Source organism: Triturus cristatus, chromosome 10 (genome assembly GCF_964204655.1).
Source record: "Triturus cristatus chromosome 10, aTriCri1.1, whole genome shotgun sequence".
In the NCBI taxonomy this organism is placed as follows: Eukaryota; Metazoa; Chordata; class Amphibia; order Caudata; family Salamandridae; genus Triturus; species Triturus cristatus.
Window position 1 is genome coordinate 1,036,584,324 of NC_140593.1, and position 16,586 is coordinate 1,036,600,909.

At 39.7% G+C, this 16,586-nt stretch overlaps 1 protein-coding gene across 2 annotated transcripts in view; it reads left to right on the forward strand.

The window, feature by feature from the left end:
• LDAF1 (lipid droplet assembly factor 1) overlaps nt 1-14,397 on the forward strand; it is a 136,610-nt gene extending 122,213 nt beyond the window's left edge. For both annotated transcript variants that reach the window (XM_085629112.1, XM_085629111.1), the window contains 3 exons: nt 841-1,009; nt 3,770-3,908; nt 11,866-14,397. In XM_085629112.1, the coding sequence (XP_085485238.1) occupies nt 841-1,009; nt 3,770-3,908; nt 11,866-11,965 (408 nt within the window). In that variant the 3' untranslated portion in view covers nt 11,966-14,397. The remainder of the gene's footprint in view (nt 1-840; nt 1,010-3,769; nt 3,909-11,865) is intronic.
• The last annotated feature ends 2,189 nt before the right edge of the window (nt 14,398-16,586 follow it).

Below are 16,586 nucleotides of genomic sequence, written 5' to 3' on the forward strand. Positions count from 1 at the left end.
AGTTACTGTCATGCTGAACAGAAGAGAAACAACACCAGTTTTTCTTGTTTGTTATGGAAAGTGTACATGCGATTGAACATAGAACTGATTTTTTCAACTAAGGTTAGAAATAATCCGGCCAAAGAAAACGTCAAATCGATATGATGAATTAAGTGAGGAGGGTGTGAAGAGTCAGGTGAAGGAGATCTGTCTGAAGGATGATACAAAGGGGGGCGGCTGGGCCTAAGGTGGAGCGGAATCTTCATAAAGAAAAAAGCACCTGAAGTACCTACCTATCCATGACCATAACCATTTATCATGTAAAATAATCAGTTTGTTGTTTGGTTGGTTATAGAGACAATACAAACACTTTTGTCACTAAGTGTATGCACCCAAGTATCTGAAAAATAAACCTAAGCCTGCCAAAATCTGCTTTGTAATTGTTTGCTCATTCGGACATCTTCGGCCTGAATTTGTTACTCTGGTTATTTTTTGCAGGTCTTTAAGTCTGACCTACTCCTGTCACGTTTTATAAGATATATAATAAAATAACTGTTGTCTACTATTGCTTCATCTTTCAAGGGTCATCTCTGGGTTTTATTGACTCATAAAAAGCCTCTTTTGAACCAATGTACATGTTTTTATTGTAATGTTTGTAAACGCCTACTATCGTTTCTTTTAATGATAAGGTAGTGAAATTCCTTCATGGTTCGTTGATAAGTCCTTTACTTTTCAACTTAGATATAGGGAATCTTTAACTTATTGAGGTGTTCACCTTAAAAGTTCTTACTTTAGGTCAGGCAATCTCTTATGTTCACAGTTTTCACTGTAATAATAACAAGTTTTTAATTACTTTTACAGGTTGTTGCCTTCTTGAACTCACCAGTTGGCCATTACTTGGAAGACCATCCCTTTGTCTCCTTGTCATTGTTGGTGTTTGTTGTGATGTCTGCCATTCCAGTTGGCTTGTTCCTGATTCTCTTGGTAGGAACAGCAGTGTCTGCCTGCATTGTGGTGATCTTATTGGAAGGTATTTTCACGTTTCTCTATACAATATTGTGATTATTTATACATTTCTCACCATGAAAACATCTGGCTTTAATAGTCGTCTATGTATCTCATTGGTAAAGCCAGTGTTTGATAAAAAAAAAAGAACAAACATTCTTAAACCTTTTCAGGAGTAAACATGTGGAGCTCAACTTTAAGGTGGTGTACTGTAGCAGACTGTTTTTAAGTGAAGTTTGGATTCCATACAGCAATCTATTTTCAAGAGAAGTAGCATACTAACCAGTTTGTGCCTAACAAAAAATGTAAAAATCTAACTACGTGTGTTTTCTTTGAATGAATGTAACCTTAAGGCATATAATAAATCCAGGCTGGTTATCACACTGTATTCACATAGGCATGCTTTGGACAAAGTCTATAAGCTCTGAAAAGCTGGAAATCTAATTCGAAACTGGATTCTCTCTTTCCCTGACCATTTATGGAAAGACCCTTGCAAAAAAAAAAAAAACACACAAAAAGTGCTTGCTTGCACCTGTTTTACTTTGTATGTTAGAACCAAGCCTAAACCCGTAAGCTCACTTGGCTTCAGGGCTTTCGCTCTTATCTGCCTCTGTTGGAATGGAGAATTGGCTGAGGTGTCTTATAAATTTGCTGTCCTGCACCGAAAGGTACTAATGTGAGTATGTGCATAGGAATAGTTGATATGATATGAAGTGACATTTATAGAGCGCGATGGCTACCCTGAGACTTCCCAGCGCTACAGACGACACTGCAGAGGACTGAGCAGTTAGAATTATATACAGTTCCTAAAAAGCCATGTTTTTAAAAGCTTTCGGAAGGCCAACAGGTTGGGCTCTTTTCGAAGATTAAGTGGAAGAGTGTTCCAGAGGATAGCGGAGTTATAGGAAAAAGACCGTCCGCCACATCTTACTCTCTTTATTCTGGGGGGTAAAGAGAAATGCCGCTGTTGAACGGAGGTCTCTCCTATAGTTACTCTGTACAATGCTCTGAGTAAGCAAATAATGGCCTACAGGATGCTCCAGAGAAGGAGCGCAGTGTCTCATGCAACAGGCCTTGCTCCACCAGACCATCATTGCTTTCTTTTTGTTCTCTACTCCTCCTTTGTTGTTTCTTGTGTTTCCCTGTTACCACACAAACTACAGAACACAGGGCTTTGATTAAAGTAAGTTGTTAAAACACTTGTGGGTAGGCAGAAAAATTGCTTGCTGTTGCTGTTCAGTACACATTATAGTCGCAGTGTTGCCTCACTCACTCTTTGCACCATATTACACCAAATGTGCTGTTATGTGCAAGTACGAACCTGCGCCTGCACTGGAAACAGCACATTCGTGAAAAGTGGACCAGCTGTTTAAAGCTGGTAATCTGCTTTTCAATGTGCCGGCAGAAAGAGGCTCTATTTTTAAAGGGGGGGGGGGGGGGCAGAAACTCTCTGCAGTGAGTCCCTGACCACCTCTGCACTCACATCTAGCATGGTACAGGGCAAATGTGAATGAGGTAATGCCCCCTTGAGATCACATGGGTACAGATTTAGCGCATGCACAATCTGTATCACAAAAGGATCAGTGCAAGCGACTGTGGCCCCTTCTGTAATTTCAGGGTTCAAAAAGTAGTTGCACATGCTAGTTGCGTCCTGCAGCACTTTCTACAAAAAAGCCCTAGTTGGACAGATTAATTATTTTGAATTTGATAAAAACATGTTGGTAAACTGAATTAATAATAGTAACTATAATTATAAGCATGTAGAGATAATTACATTTGCAATAGGCACCGTAAAATAAACCTCAAGGTTGACTTAAACCAACTGTGCTGTTGCCTGCTGATTCCAGCCTTCAAAATAAACCATCTTAAGCCACTGTGTTGAGCAACACCTTTGTAAATAAAATTGATATTTGCTACTTGCTAAGGTGTCCTGTAATAATCCTAAACGTAACATCTTCACTAACAGAACTGGAATTGGTGGAATTCTGACTGCAAAGTACAATATACATAGTGGAAAATATACAGTTAAAGCAAAAATGTCACTATTGTAACATGTTTGGTTAATGAACATAACAGGGGTGTTTAAGGCATTTGTACCCTATGAATGCAGGAGAACATCCACAAACCCCTGGGTTTGTGGATATTCATATATCTATGGCAGGTTTAACCTTCAAAACCACACCTATTTAATCATGTGGAAGGTAGATGTGTGTAACTATCCATTTTCAGAAAGGGAAGGAAACTTTCCCTTCACATTTTTAATGACAGGGTAAGAAAGGTTCTTCTCCACAAAATAATTCTGTATGTGTAAAAAAAAAAAAGTACAGTTAATTGAGCAAATGCTTAATCCCATGTAGTTTACTGGTGGATTTGTGCCAAAAGAAAAACTTTGTCAGGTTTTTTTTCCAGTTGGAGTACTCTCGCAATATAGGAGCAAACCTAAGGAGGTAGATTAGTGATTTACATATTCCTTCCTTAAGTATTCTGTTCCTAAGTCATTAAGATTGTAAGGGGATACTACATGCCCCTTGATGGCAAAACCATTTTTTCTCCCACCACTGACAAAGTTAGAGAAATGAAAATTGGGTTTGTAAGACACCTTTGCCTCAAAAGACATTCATTTTAGAGCATGCACAGCTCCTATTTTTCCTGTGGAATGTGACGGGATGCTTGTTACATACTAATTGGGGATATTGTTTATTTTGCTGAAATTTTGTCTCGAAGTATCCAGAGTACCTATGGATGCTATTTTTAGTTGCGTAACCAGCCTTTCTCATATTTTCAGGTTTTGTGATGTCCATTAGCGGTGTCGCCTTGATCTGTGTACTTATCGTTTTGGCCATCCTTTCGTTTGCGATTTCAGGATTGTTGAGTGTCTGCTATGCAGCTGTATCAAGTCTAACTAACTTTGTATACCTTTCAAGGTAAGTACTGCAGCATATTTTTCAAAATTAAGTAAATATGCATGTCTGAAGTATCCTACAATCTCAAACCAAGAGAAACAAAAATAGCAAACTGACTGAATTGTAACAAACAAATCAATAAGTTACGGACAAACTGAGGATGCATTTTATGTTCCCATTGTCCCGCTGGAGATAGTACCTTCTCTCTAAATTTCCAGCCTCTGTGTAGCACTGTTGGTGTCAATTCAATTTAAAGCTTTTATTCGATTTGTACATACAAATCATACAAGCAAAAAATACATAGTTAAAATGTTTAAAATCACCATATGACCACTTATAAGAAACGATGATAAGACGTTGTGCAAAAGGCTGAAGTGCAACAATTAAAGAGTAATCTTGCCAGTTTGGGTCAACGTACTATTATAAAAGCAAAACGTACATGAATGAACAGGAGATCAGTAGGAATTACTCAATGGGCCTTTCCTGGCAGCTGTACATCAAAATTTATAAATAATCATAATATACTGTGGACATCAACAAAATAAGAATAATACTTTAGTTACAAAAATGGTATAAAACTTGAAGACATATATATACAGACAAAAATGTAAACAGTAATAGCAGCGTAATACAATACCTGGCAGCTGTATAACAAAGGTACAGACAGGTAAGTATAAAAATATTATAGTACAATACTTTTCCTGACAACTGTACACTTCAGAATAAAAGTAGCCAGGAAAAAACAGATCTCCTCGTTCTCTAATGAGGATAAAAGTATCAGTGCTGTTTCTGTAGTACGAATATTATATTTAATAAAAATTGGCTTAAGGTATTTTATCCTGAGAGAATGATAAAATTTACAGAGAAGTAAAAAGTGGCAACTATTCTGCCGGGAAATACTATCACACGGACAGGGTATATCTGAACTGGTTCTTGTGTTTGGAAATGCAACCAGATGGTGAACAATACCCAATCTGACACGTGTTAAAACATACTGATGGGAGGGACGGGTCACATACACAAGATAGGATTGGAACCCCGAAGTTAAATTTAAATCTTTATAAAATTTCACGGTAATAAGATTGCCAGAAATTTTATCTCGCTCTGCCTTTCGGAAGTTTAAGAACGTTGTCTTAATTTCTTTTTTTGAAATAGAAACAACCTCTTCTGGCTCGCAGAATACATCAATATTAAAAAGAAGGAGATACCAGCGGTGGATGTATCTCAACCACTGTATGCGTGAGGAGTGGTCCAAGCCTATACAATCAAGAATGATATCCTGAGTAAATCGAGTCTCTGGTTTAGCCCAAATAGAACGCCACAATAAAAGTGGCCGGACTGCTGCTAAATCAGAAATAAACTCGATCCCAACTTCTTCATGGATCAGCAGAATGGAAGCAGAAGGGGGGACACATAACAACCTCCTTAAAAACTTATTTTCCTCCTTCTGCAGGGATGTACCCACACTATGGCCCCATACACCTGCCCCATACAGTGCAGAGGGGACACAACAAACATTGTATATGTTCATCATGTCTAAAATGCTTCGTGAGCCGAGTTTAGAGGCAAAACGAAAAATACTGCCAGTAGACCGCAGCATTTTTAGTCTAATAGAATCAAATTCCGAGGTCCAAGACCCGCTATCGTTAAATGTAATTCCTAGATAACAAAAGGACTTGACAGGAGTCAACTTTTCCTTATCCAGAAAAAAGGTATGCTTTACCTGCTTAGCTGCCCGACCGCATGACATAACATACGTCTTAGTTTTGTTCACGCGGAGCCGCCTAACTTGAATAAACTGCATAAAATTATCGATTAGGCGCTGAAGGCCCATCTGTGTGCGGGATATGAGAACAGCGTCGTCCGCGTAAAGTAACAGCGGAACAGGTTTACCACCAATCAAGGGGGCATCTGCTGGGATGTCAACCAAGGAACGGTCGACGTCATTAATAAAGAGGGAAAATAACAACGGGGCCAAAACGCATCCCTGACGTATGCCCCGAGACACTTTGAAAAACGGGGTACATTCTCCAAGGGTGCCATAGCGGACCTTACAAGAAAGTTTTTCGTAAAGTCTAGCTAAAAAATGGACTATTTCCCTCGGGGCCCCTGCGTCTAGCAAAACCTCCCAAAGAATAGTGTGGTTAACCAAATCAAAAGCACTGCTCAAATCAGCAAAACATAAAAAAAGGTTGCCATTTTTAGCCACAGTATATTTGTTAATTAAAAGGTCCAAATTTACACATTGGTCCAATGTGCCCAGGCCTTTCCGAAAGCCATATTGGACTCTAGTTAAGATGTTAAAATCAGCTGCCCAATCTTCCAGCCTCCTGAGCAAAATCCTACTCATCACCTTCACAGAGGCGTCCAATAATGAAATTGGACGGTAGTTAGAGGCCTCTGATTTATCACCTTTCTTATGTAGAGGGATAATGACCGATTGACCCCAAGTAGACGGGAAATTAGTTTCTGCCGCACAATTAAATATCCTCGCCAGGATGGGAGCCCATAAAGCTGGTTCATCTTTGTATAAATCCAGCGGGACCCCATCGGGGCCAGGGGCCTTACCTCCTTTGCTTAAAGAAATTGCTTCATGGCTTTCTTCTAATGTAATTCCCAACGGGAGGGGTAGCCATGAGATAGACTCAGGTAACATTGACTCAAGAGATAACCCTTCTGGATTGAAAATTTTGGAAAAGTGACTGACCCAATCGCTACATGCCACATAAGATGTTAATTCTGGTACATCTTCTTTATTGAGAAACGGGCTGTTAATTGTTTCCCAATACAGTTTGCAGTTTTTGGTCTCGGCTGCTTCCTTCAACTTATCCCACGCCTCGGTCTGTAATACCCTTTTCCTAGTATTGATTGCTATTTTATATCTTGCCCTAAAAAATTGTATATCCGTCTTAACGCGTGGATTAGTGCCCAAAGCATTCTTTAAATCACGGAGGGCGACTATACAGGTCTTATCAAACCACCCCTGCTTCGGACCGCTATTAGATAGCGAGGCCTTAGTAAAAATACCATCAATAATACTATTCATGGAGACAAAGTGAGCTAATAGGCAGCCTAAGTCACAGTCATCATCCAAACAGAAACTAATTTGGTTCTTACATCTGGTAAGAACCTCCTTCTGCTTAACCTTAGAATTTAATCCAGTCCATTTAATCCTTAGACCCTTCGGTCTAATAGGTACTAAGTCAGTAGAACATTTCCCACCTGGAACCGTCGAGGTACCATGCCCCAAAAGGGTAACACGAAGGCTTTTATGGTCGCTGAGACTTTCTTCATTTACATACAGATCGGTAAAGTCTCCACTGCTAGACAACAGAATATGATCTATAAATGATCCTGCATCTCTGCCTGTAAATGTAAGGCATATTATTGCCTGGTTGTTTGTGTTACAGTTTAACAGGGTCATGTCTAGTGTGACTAGCATATTATTTAATGTGGAGCCATAACTGCAATGTTGGAAGTGAGGAGAATCCTCCCTCACACCCAAACCCCCCCAATGACTACTCATTGCTGCACCAAAACCGCAGATGTTCCCGTTGGACAAATGGCAGGGCTGCAGGTTAAAATCCCCTGCCCAGACAACCTCGGCCTTTCTTTTCGAAATACCAAGGGCTTTAGTTATTTCCCTTTCTAGAGGCGGTAGGATATCCCCTCTAGTAGCATCAAAGAGATTGTTGTAAAAATTTATCACAACTAAATCAATATTCTTCCTGCACTCCACCCTTATAACTTGACTATGGGTCCCAACTGTCGTGCTGTATTTAACCATACAATCGCACAGCTTGGTAGATAAAAGCAACAAAAGGCCCCCCTTAGCCCTACCCGAGCTTGATTTGGTGGCTCTGAGACAGTAGGATGCGTACCCTTCGATGTTAATGGGGTCCAGACACCAAGTTTCCTGTAACAAAATTAGGTCCAATCCCTCCCCCAAAAAACTGGTCCAGAAGGGTGTACCTAATTTGCTGGCAAGGCCAGCAATGTTCCAGGAAACAAGAGAGAGTCCTGCTGGTTTGCCAGAATCACCAACTACAGATGACTCTGGCTGAGTTGCTCGTAATAAAGTACGACCATCTTCCCGAGAGATGATATCTGGGCTTAATCTGGGAGTAACAGTAGCTGTACATGCATCAAAGCTATCCCTGTTTTCTAAACGCGAGAGGGGTATTAACGATGACACCATTGGGGGTTCGGGGAGTGCGGCTAAAGGTGTGACAGGAGGAGCACTCGCCATATCTAAATAGGACAAAGAGATGTTTAAATCCAAAGCTTCAGTAGAGCTCAGTCAATCTACCTCGTCCAACACAGCATATCTGTTAGGATGAGCAAGTTGTGAGTACAGAGAGTCTTGGGAAGGGGGCAAGTCCTGCCATGTTTGTTGCCACTGGGGTTTAACTGGTTGGAGTGGCTGAAAGGGTTGCTGCCACTGATGGGCAGACTGAAATAAGGGTGGTGGAAAATGGGGAGGATGTGACCAATGAGGATTAACATGGTGCAGGGGAAAAGATGGAGCATGTAATGGCTGCTGGTGAAAATTAACATAATGTGGAGAAAAAGAAGAAGGGTGTGGTGGTTGCTGCCAGGGTTTAGTAGCATGTTGCGGGGAGTACACAAATCCTCTATTACTTTGAAAAGAGGAACAAGGAGGGTTTGATCTTGAAGGCATCGGTAAGAAATAAGACAAGGGGAGTGGATTAATTTGAGTCGCAGGACCACTATTGGGTACATTACATATATAACTAACTACCCCTGTATCTCTAAAATTAACTGTAATTACATCCCCTACTATTGTTTTCTTGCTTCTACCCACCCAGTCCCCTCTACGTACAGTAAGAATTTCACCGTTCATACTGTTGGGCAGAGGTTTATGTAAGTGAAACCATTGAGCACATTTATTTCTTAGCTCAACGTGAGTTTCTTTTACTCCCTCCTTCAACGGGGGGACTGCTGTCAACACGACCACAAAAGGGGAAACCTCTGGTGGTAAATTAATTGACCTAAAACGTGCCTGCTTTGGCTTAAGACCTTCAGGTTTGTTCGTAGAAAGAGGTGCTAGAGGGGTATTAGATTTCCCTACAACATCTTTTACTTGAATAGTGGTGGTATTATTACTAACAACAGAGTGTTGGGGAGTCAAAATAGAACCCACCACCTTCGGAGTGGGTATAGATGTAGATTGAACAGAATTACTCCCAGTTTGCAACAAATGAGGTATAACTGGGTTCCCGGGGGCTACGGTTACTTGAACGTTATTTAATACATCTTTAGGGGGCTGGATACATGATGAACATTTAGGGGCTGCTTCTGTAATCCCTTGTGGCTGATCAGGTGTCTAATATATGCTTGTAAAACACTATTCATTGTCCGAAGTCAGTGCAGTACTGTTTTGAAACCCCATATGGATTTTGCAGCCTAGACTCCTGCCTATTGAGTATCTTCACCACAGATGATGACTTTTCAGTGTTCAGCATTCATTGTTACTTACTGAAACGATATCAGTGATTTTATTAGGTAGGTGTTTGTGCAAAAGTGGCCATTGTGGTTAGTGATTTTACTGGTAAATTTACAGTTTGAAACAAAGCTAAAGCACCTTCATTCAGAGCAATTTTGTTACCAGATACAGGACATTTATACTTTAAAGCTCTTTGTTTCCTTCACATTTTACCTATCCTGAGAATGGATTGGTTACATAATGAGGAATGTTTGGTTAATGGTGCATACACCGTTCATGACAAATTGTTGCTATCTACACATTAAGGAGCAAGACTTTAGTAGTCCACAGTCATTGGTTATTGAGTCAGTCACTTATTCATCAGCCAGCCTTCATAACCATTAGTTGATTTCAGTGATGATGTGAAGGATTTCCTCTTCACCATTATTTTATATTCAAAGCAGTTGAATGAGTCTCCAGTGAGAGGTACACTTTTTTCTCACTTTCGTGCTGTGCTTTGTATTATTGGTGTCATGATCAGAGCTCTAGTTTTCAAAGATATTGTGCTGTCTGCAGCCCATGCACTAATTCTCAGTAACTCCGCTATTTAGCACATACGGTCTGGAGTTGTTCATTACAGCTTGTGGCCAGTAAGGCTTTTTACTCCCTGCATATGTGAATGAATGCATCATCTTTTTAAGTCAGTGAATGTGTATTGTGTGTATGCATGCGTTCACTGTACAAAACCCAAACCTAATGGGTCCTCGCTATATGCATCCCTTTATCAACCCGAACCTTCCCGCAACGAGCCTCGAATCCTCAAGGACTATGCTGGCTTGCATCCCCACTGTAAAGAGTACACGTTGGGGGAAGCTCAAAATTGTGGAACCCCTTTGAATATTGCCTACTTAGATGGAATCACTTTCTCGTAAAAATCTAAAATCCTGGTTATTCAGTTGGGGCTTATTTTACAATTTATCTGCTGTGTACCTGACCTCTGCGAACTAGAGTTTTAGCTCTGGGGAAACTTCCGTCTGAATTAGCTACATGCTATACAAATTGCACTATTATTATCATAATTAGTAAATCTCCACTCTGCATACCCAACAACCCCCCCCCCCCTTAGTTTTAAGGTTTTTAGAAATGCTTACCATTGGTAGAATTCCAAACAATGTCAAACATTCACCCCAGTTCAGAGATCTGGGTATAAGTCCATAGTTTTTTCGATTTCCCCCATGCCATTCCAATTTAAGCCCAGCCATATGCAAATCAGTCTTGACCCTGCTCCTCATGGGAACAGTCTAGCCCGAACGCCCAGACCAGCTCCTCCCTGGACCGGAAACCAGCATACTGGGACTGGTTTTGGGGTATAATCCCGCATCAGCCGGGCTAGCTTGACTCCATTCATATTGTGTCTTTTACCATAAAGATGCCGCTTAACATTAATAATTTATGTTGTGAAAATGTTCTCGTTCTCAATTATGTGCTGTTATGTGTGGTTCATTTTGAAGTTTGAGCATAACTATCGGGAAATGTTTTGCAGAGACTGAACCACTGAGTTTTTAGTGACACTTCAGGTTCTGGGCATGCCATCTGTTTAGAGAATCAAATGTCGTTTTCACGCTCTTGCAGCTCTTCCATTTTAAATTAGGCTTTTACCTCCACATGGTATTATAAATGAGCCTCTTTATTTCCCTCTGTGCTCCCTTACTTTTGCCAACGTATTTGCGGTAAGTTCGACATAAGTTAGAAATAAGTAGTCTTTTTTCCCTGGAGATAGATCTGTAAGTACTTTTTGCTCCCTAGAGTTAAATCTGATGCTTACTCCTAGGTAACTTGTCACATGTACATGCTGCCAGAATACATGGTTTAAATGAAAGCTTTTTTAACTTTTAGCAACTGCTAGTACAATGGTTCCTGACAAGAAAAAAATTAGATTTTGTTCAACATCCAAAAGTAGTTAATACACAGTGGCCATTGTGTTTGGCTTGTGCATTGCAAACAAACCTAAGCATGTAATTCGGTGCTGAAAAACGCGCTTTTCTTTTCTTTGTAGCAGTTGGTGTGCACATCCCTTTCTCATTGTGGGCAGAAGAACCCTATTGCTTCTGTTTGCCACCATCATACCTTTATACTCACTCACAAAGAATTATTTGAATACCATCAGAGTTCTACCTTGACATCACAAGTTAGGAATGTATTATATGCTTTGTTTTATCAAAACAGGGCCTCTTTGGTAACATCAGTTTTTGTTGGCTACCTTCGTATGACACAGTTTATTCAGTATAGACGTCCACAATTAGATCTGTCAAATTGGTGTTGAGTACTTGTCTGTGAGTAGAAATGGACAAAGCACCCCGGGCTGGACACCTGTAGGTTTATCTTTACTCTCCAATAGCAACACTTGTCTGTCAGCAAAACATGTATTATTAAACTGTTTAGACATGCTCCTCTACGGCCTGTGGAACTCAAGCTTGTTTTACAAATATTCATGATGAGTTGTTAATTGTCTATTTTCTCTTCATGATCTAGGGCCTCAGCTAAAGAAGAGGAACACCCCAGAAGCACCTTGCAGCCTGGCTTTGGATATTCTTCTGGAGACAGTTCAGTTAACAACTCTAAGAGTGACTAGAAGGATATAGTTTGTTTGCTCAGACAACATAAACTATAGTCAAACTTTTCCATCATCACTTTTGAAGTGCTGGCCAGCAAAATATTACTCACTGCAGGACTTTACAGCTTTGCTATTGAGCAGTCTAGTGTTCAAAACATTTCTATTTTGGGGCTTAGTCTGTTTCTTCTCCAAAATGTATATGATTTATTATTTCATTTAGCTAGTTTTCAATGCTAGTTATGTTATACCAGAAATCTATGCCATAGAAAAGGCTGCGTTCTGAAATTTCTGTGCTATGGTTCTATCCCAAAGAGGAGCAGAGAACTACAGTTTTGAGAGGTGCAAATGCTTTGTAGTGTTGCTTATTGGCAGAATAGCCTGCCCGTACACTAATGTTCCCTGTTCCACAGAAAAGAATGACAAAAGTCTGTTGCTCCACAGGTTGGCTGACAACTTCTTTTGGATTATGGACAATGGTGGTGTTTGATTGTTGACAGTAAGATTGTGCAATATGCTAATGTTACAAAAAATGGCATAGTATTCTTTAACCTGCTGACTTTTGTACAGGTCTCATCTTGTGTAGGGCACTGGCTCATTCAGACTTACTGAAAAAGATAAATTAATGTAGGGATAATGGTTCCTGGGTATTTTTTGATATGGGCTGACATCGCATTGTACTTTTTCAGAAAATTTTAACTGGGCACACCTCTATTGATTGTCCATCCCTGTACCCACATGTCTTGTGCGTCCTCCGTCTGCGTCAACAAACATATTTGACAGATGCCCCCGTCCTTCATAAGGGATACTTCTCACACCACCCCAGAGTACATATCACAAACCACCCTGTCACCTAACTTTGATGCACCTCCAGCCTGCTCAATCCTTCTCCACTCCTTTTATATACATTTGGTGTCCTTGTACCCCAACCTGCTGTTTTTTTCAAATGTTATTCTTATTTGTGGTACAAGTTGTCTATTTTGTTCTCACTGTGTTTAAAGATGGATAGGGTTCTTTTCCCGACGTATAAATGGTATACTTGCAGGACACAGCATGTCATCTTGTTAAGATGCTACTTACCTTTAGTGTAGTCACAAATACAAATTGTTAAACTAGAGGGCGAATTTGAAGCAAGAGGAGTTCTCCATGAGAGGGAGGGCCAGTTTGGCCCTTTACCTCAAAGCTCATTAGACCACCCTCCAGCCACTTTTCTAAATCATTTCTTGGTTTACTCAGATTACCTTAATCTAATTGGAAGCAATGTCTCTACTAACATGTATTCTTCACTTTGTCCACCCATGTTTCAAATAATGCACTTTTCCTCTACTTCAGCATTTCATGCAAGAATGTTGAGGTAGCTCAAGAAAGATGGAATACTTAAAACATACTTTTAAATCCCATAATTTGGAAGATGAAAATGCACACGATCCTAGTACAACTGTTAATTGATAGCTAGGTTGAGAAAGAAAGATGTAATGCCGAGAACAGGATATTTTTCCTAATTTCTGTACTTTTCTTAATTAGAAATTAGGTTTGTGCCTAATTCATTTTCACAAGATGACAACTTGGCAGGAATAATCGAAGCTTGAGCAACCAAACCATGTTGGTCACCCAGGGATTAGTAACAAGGGATTTTGAAAATCCATATTCTTCCTTATACTAGTCCACACACTGTCACATTCACCATTTATTATGTCACCAGTATACTAAGTGGGAATTTGCCAAAAACAGTAGTATTTCTTTCAAAAAGAATCCTAACGAACCTCTGACAGACAAATACTGGTTTAGCAAAGCAGAGGGCAAGAGAATGGAAAACTATCTAGCCTGCTAACTTGCATTGTTATGGTTTTCTTTGAAGCATTACAAGTAGACCATAATTTACCAGTTGGATTTTATGCAAATGTACTGAAAATCCCTTACAGACTTTCACTTAGATGATTGTGCACTAAATAGCAACAATATATCACTCCAGGTGTAATGACTTTGTTTATGTTACATGTTACTAACGGTTACATGATTAGTTTACCTTTTTCACTGTTTTGGTGGGAAAACAATATTAAACGGGCTTTGAAAGTCTTTTAAAATTAAGCTTGGTATAACCACAGGGGTGAAATATATTTATTGGAATTATTTATAAAAGTAACTATTTTCATTTCTTGTACCTTTTTTAAGTATTTTAGAAATGCATGTTTAGGGCTTTCTTTTTTCACCCTTGATAAACACATTTTTAACATTTTTGCTACTTGAGGTAATGTTTCAATATATTTTCAGTTGCAACAGTTGACAATTGTCAAAATATCACATTAGCATTGATAGAGAAAGCTGGTGTATGGAAATTATTTTTCTTTACAAAAATCTTTTAAACTGAGCTGTTTGATTAAATCAGTTGTATTGTTTTCTTGGCATCAATCCTGCAAAATGTTAAAGTGGTAATAAAAAGTGAATTCAGTAAAGTGGAATCATTTTAAAAAACAGTTAAAGAAAGAATTTGGAGGGATTCAATGCCAGAGAAATCTGCATTAATGTAGATCGCTGAGATAACGTGAGGCAAGGGAGCAGTAACTACCACCAAAATTCCGTGGTGGAGGAGGCAATTAAAAGAAACAGTGCATGCTATATTGAGTAAGGTTGACTTTACATTTACTTTTCTAATGATAATGGAGACACGTATGTTTTCTCTCTCAGCGCATGCTTTAATATCAGTTTTTGAATATTTTTTAGTTTTAAGATGTGTATAACATATGTGTTCTGATCTGGATGTCTCCGGACCCGGATGTATATACACATACACACTTACACCCACACACCAAGCCTGTATGCATCCTATTGCAGGCAGAAAGTTTGCCCCCTTTATGTATTGTTCAATATTTTTTTTTCAAAATGTAATTATTTTGTAGTAGTATTTTTTTTTTTTTTTGGTTCCGTGTCCCTGCAGGGTTTGCAAACCTGGACCCTGGTCTGTGAACCTGAGAGTGGGGGGGCCAACAGGGGCCAAGGAACGCTCACTTTTGGTTTGCAGACCCAGGAAAGAATTTGCAAGCCTCTAATTCTGAATACAACATCTTCTTGATGATTCTTCACCTTAGGAAAATTCTTATTCCAGGCTTCAGACTCAACCAAAACACTGTCCCCCCAACAATGACCCACCAGTGCTCTCAGGTGGTACCATGCTGCTCCAGCCATGACCCCTCCTCTGAATGTGCCATCACTGGAGTTATTATGGGTGCAGCAGAGCAGCACTCTGGAATTGTTTCCTGTTTTTCTACACCTCATCAGTTCTGTCCGGAGCTTGCTGTCTGTGTCTCTCAAACAAATTCCTCAGCTTCAGACATTAACTAGGTCAAATGTTTTTGCGACGAACCTATAGCTTAATGCCATTGTGGGCGGTGCTACAAGACACCCCACAATGACTGCATCTGGTATCCAGAGATGATGAATTGCAACAATTGTGTTTGCATCTGAACACCATCAGGAAGTGGCATCCCAAATTATTTTTGGCTAAGACCTGCAAAGCGATTTCATAGTTAACTCTCCTTCAAAGGCTTCTAGGGAACATTCTTTTAAGACATCTTCCCAGAAAAAGTGCCATATCAAGGAGAAGTCTTCATCCTTAAGAAGCGGTCCCCTTCCATTCAAAGTATTACCGCCCTTGCCTGATGCTGGACCCTGGTTAGACGTCATGTGTGTCACCCTACACATAAAAAGATAAGACCATACAATTTTGTGTATGCATGGGGGACCAAATGAAAAGGTTCTAGATCTGTTACCACGATTTCCTTGGGGGATCATTGTTGTCATGTTCTAAGGTTGCACACACATTTGTTGCCCTGTAAGGTGAGGGGTACAGATAGATGGTGCACTGTGGCTAATAGAGACGTAGGCCAACATATCCTAAGGGTGTGCATGGAATCAGTCTGGCACAATCATGACGTTTATGTTGTCCGACAAATGCTCAGTTTACTGAGAGAGGTACAAGCCATAATGTATGTGGCAAAGAAGAGTTATCAAAGCTAATTTTGATAATGAATGCTGTTGAGAGTACCTTCCCAGTTTTGCTGATTCGTTTAATTCCCAGATTTGTTTTTTACTTTGTTTCATTCACCAACAGTGGTGCTATAGTGATAAAGCATAAGAGAGTGCAACGTTCTACGGACCATAAATCCTAATTTTTACAATCTGTTCATTCTCAGTATTGTGGTTTGGATGGATAATATCTTTTTCCCAGATGGAGAATGACGAATAGGAGGTTGATTGCCCTACAATACTGATGCACCCATCTACTTGGACTTAAAAGTTGTCAGTGCCTTAGATACTTCTCCAGAATGGGACTATTCCTACCCCTTTGGTCCCTCTTTGGAGGAGGTTACATCTTTTATTACATTTATTTGGAATGCTGCAGAGGCCTTGGAATTGACTTTGCTTTATGTGTAAGTGAAATCTTACAAACTCTATTCCTATAACATTTTTAGAGCTGTTTAGGCTACATTGACAGGCATGTCGCTTGGCTCTTTATTATAAGTGCTTTATTACAGTTAATAAAATCCATACACAAATACAAAATCTGCATACATTACTATAAATAGCCCACCCACCTGAACACTAGCGGTACAATGTAATGTGGATGTTTTTCATACATATTCTG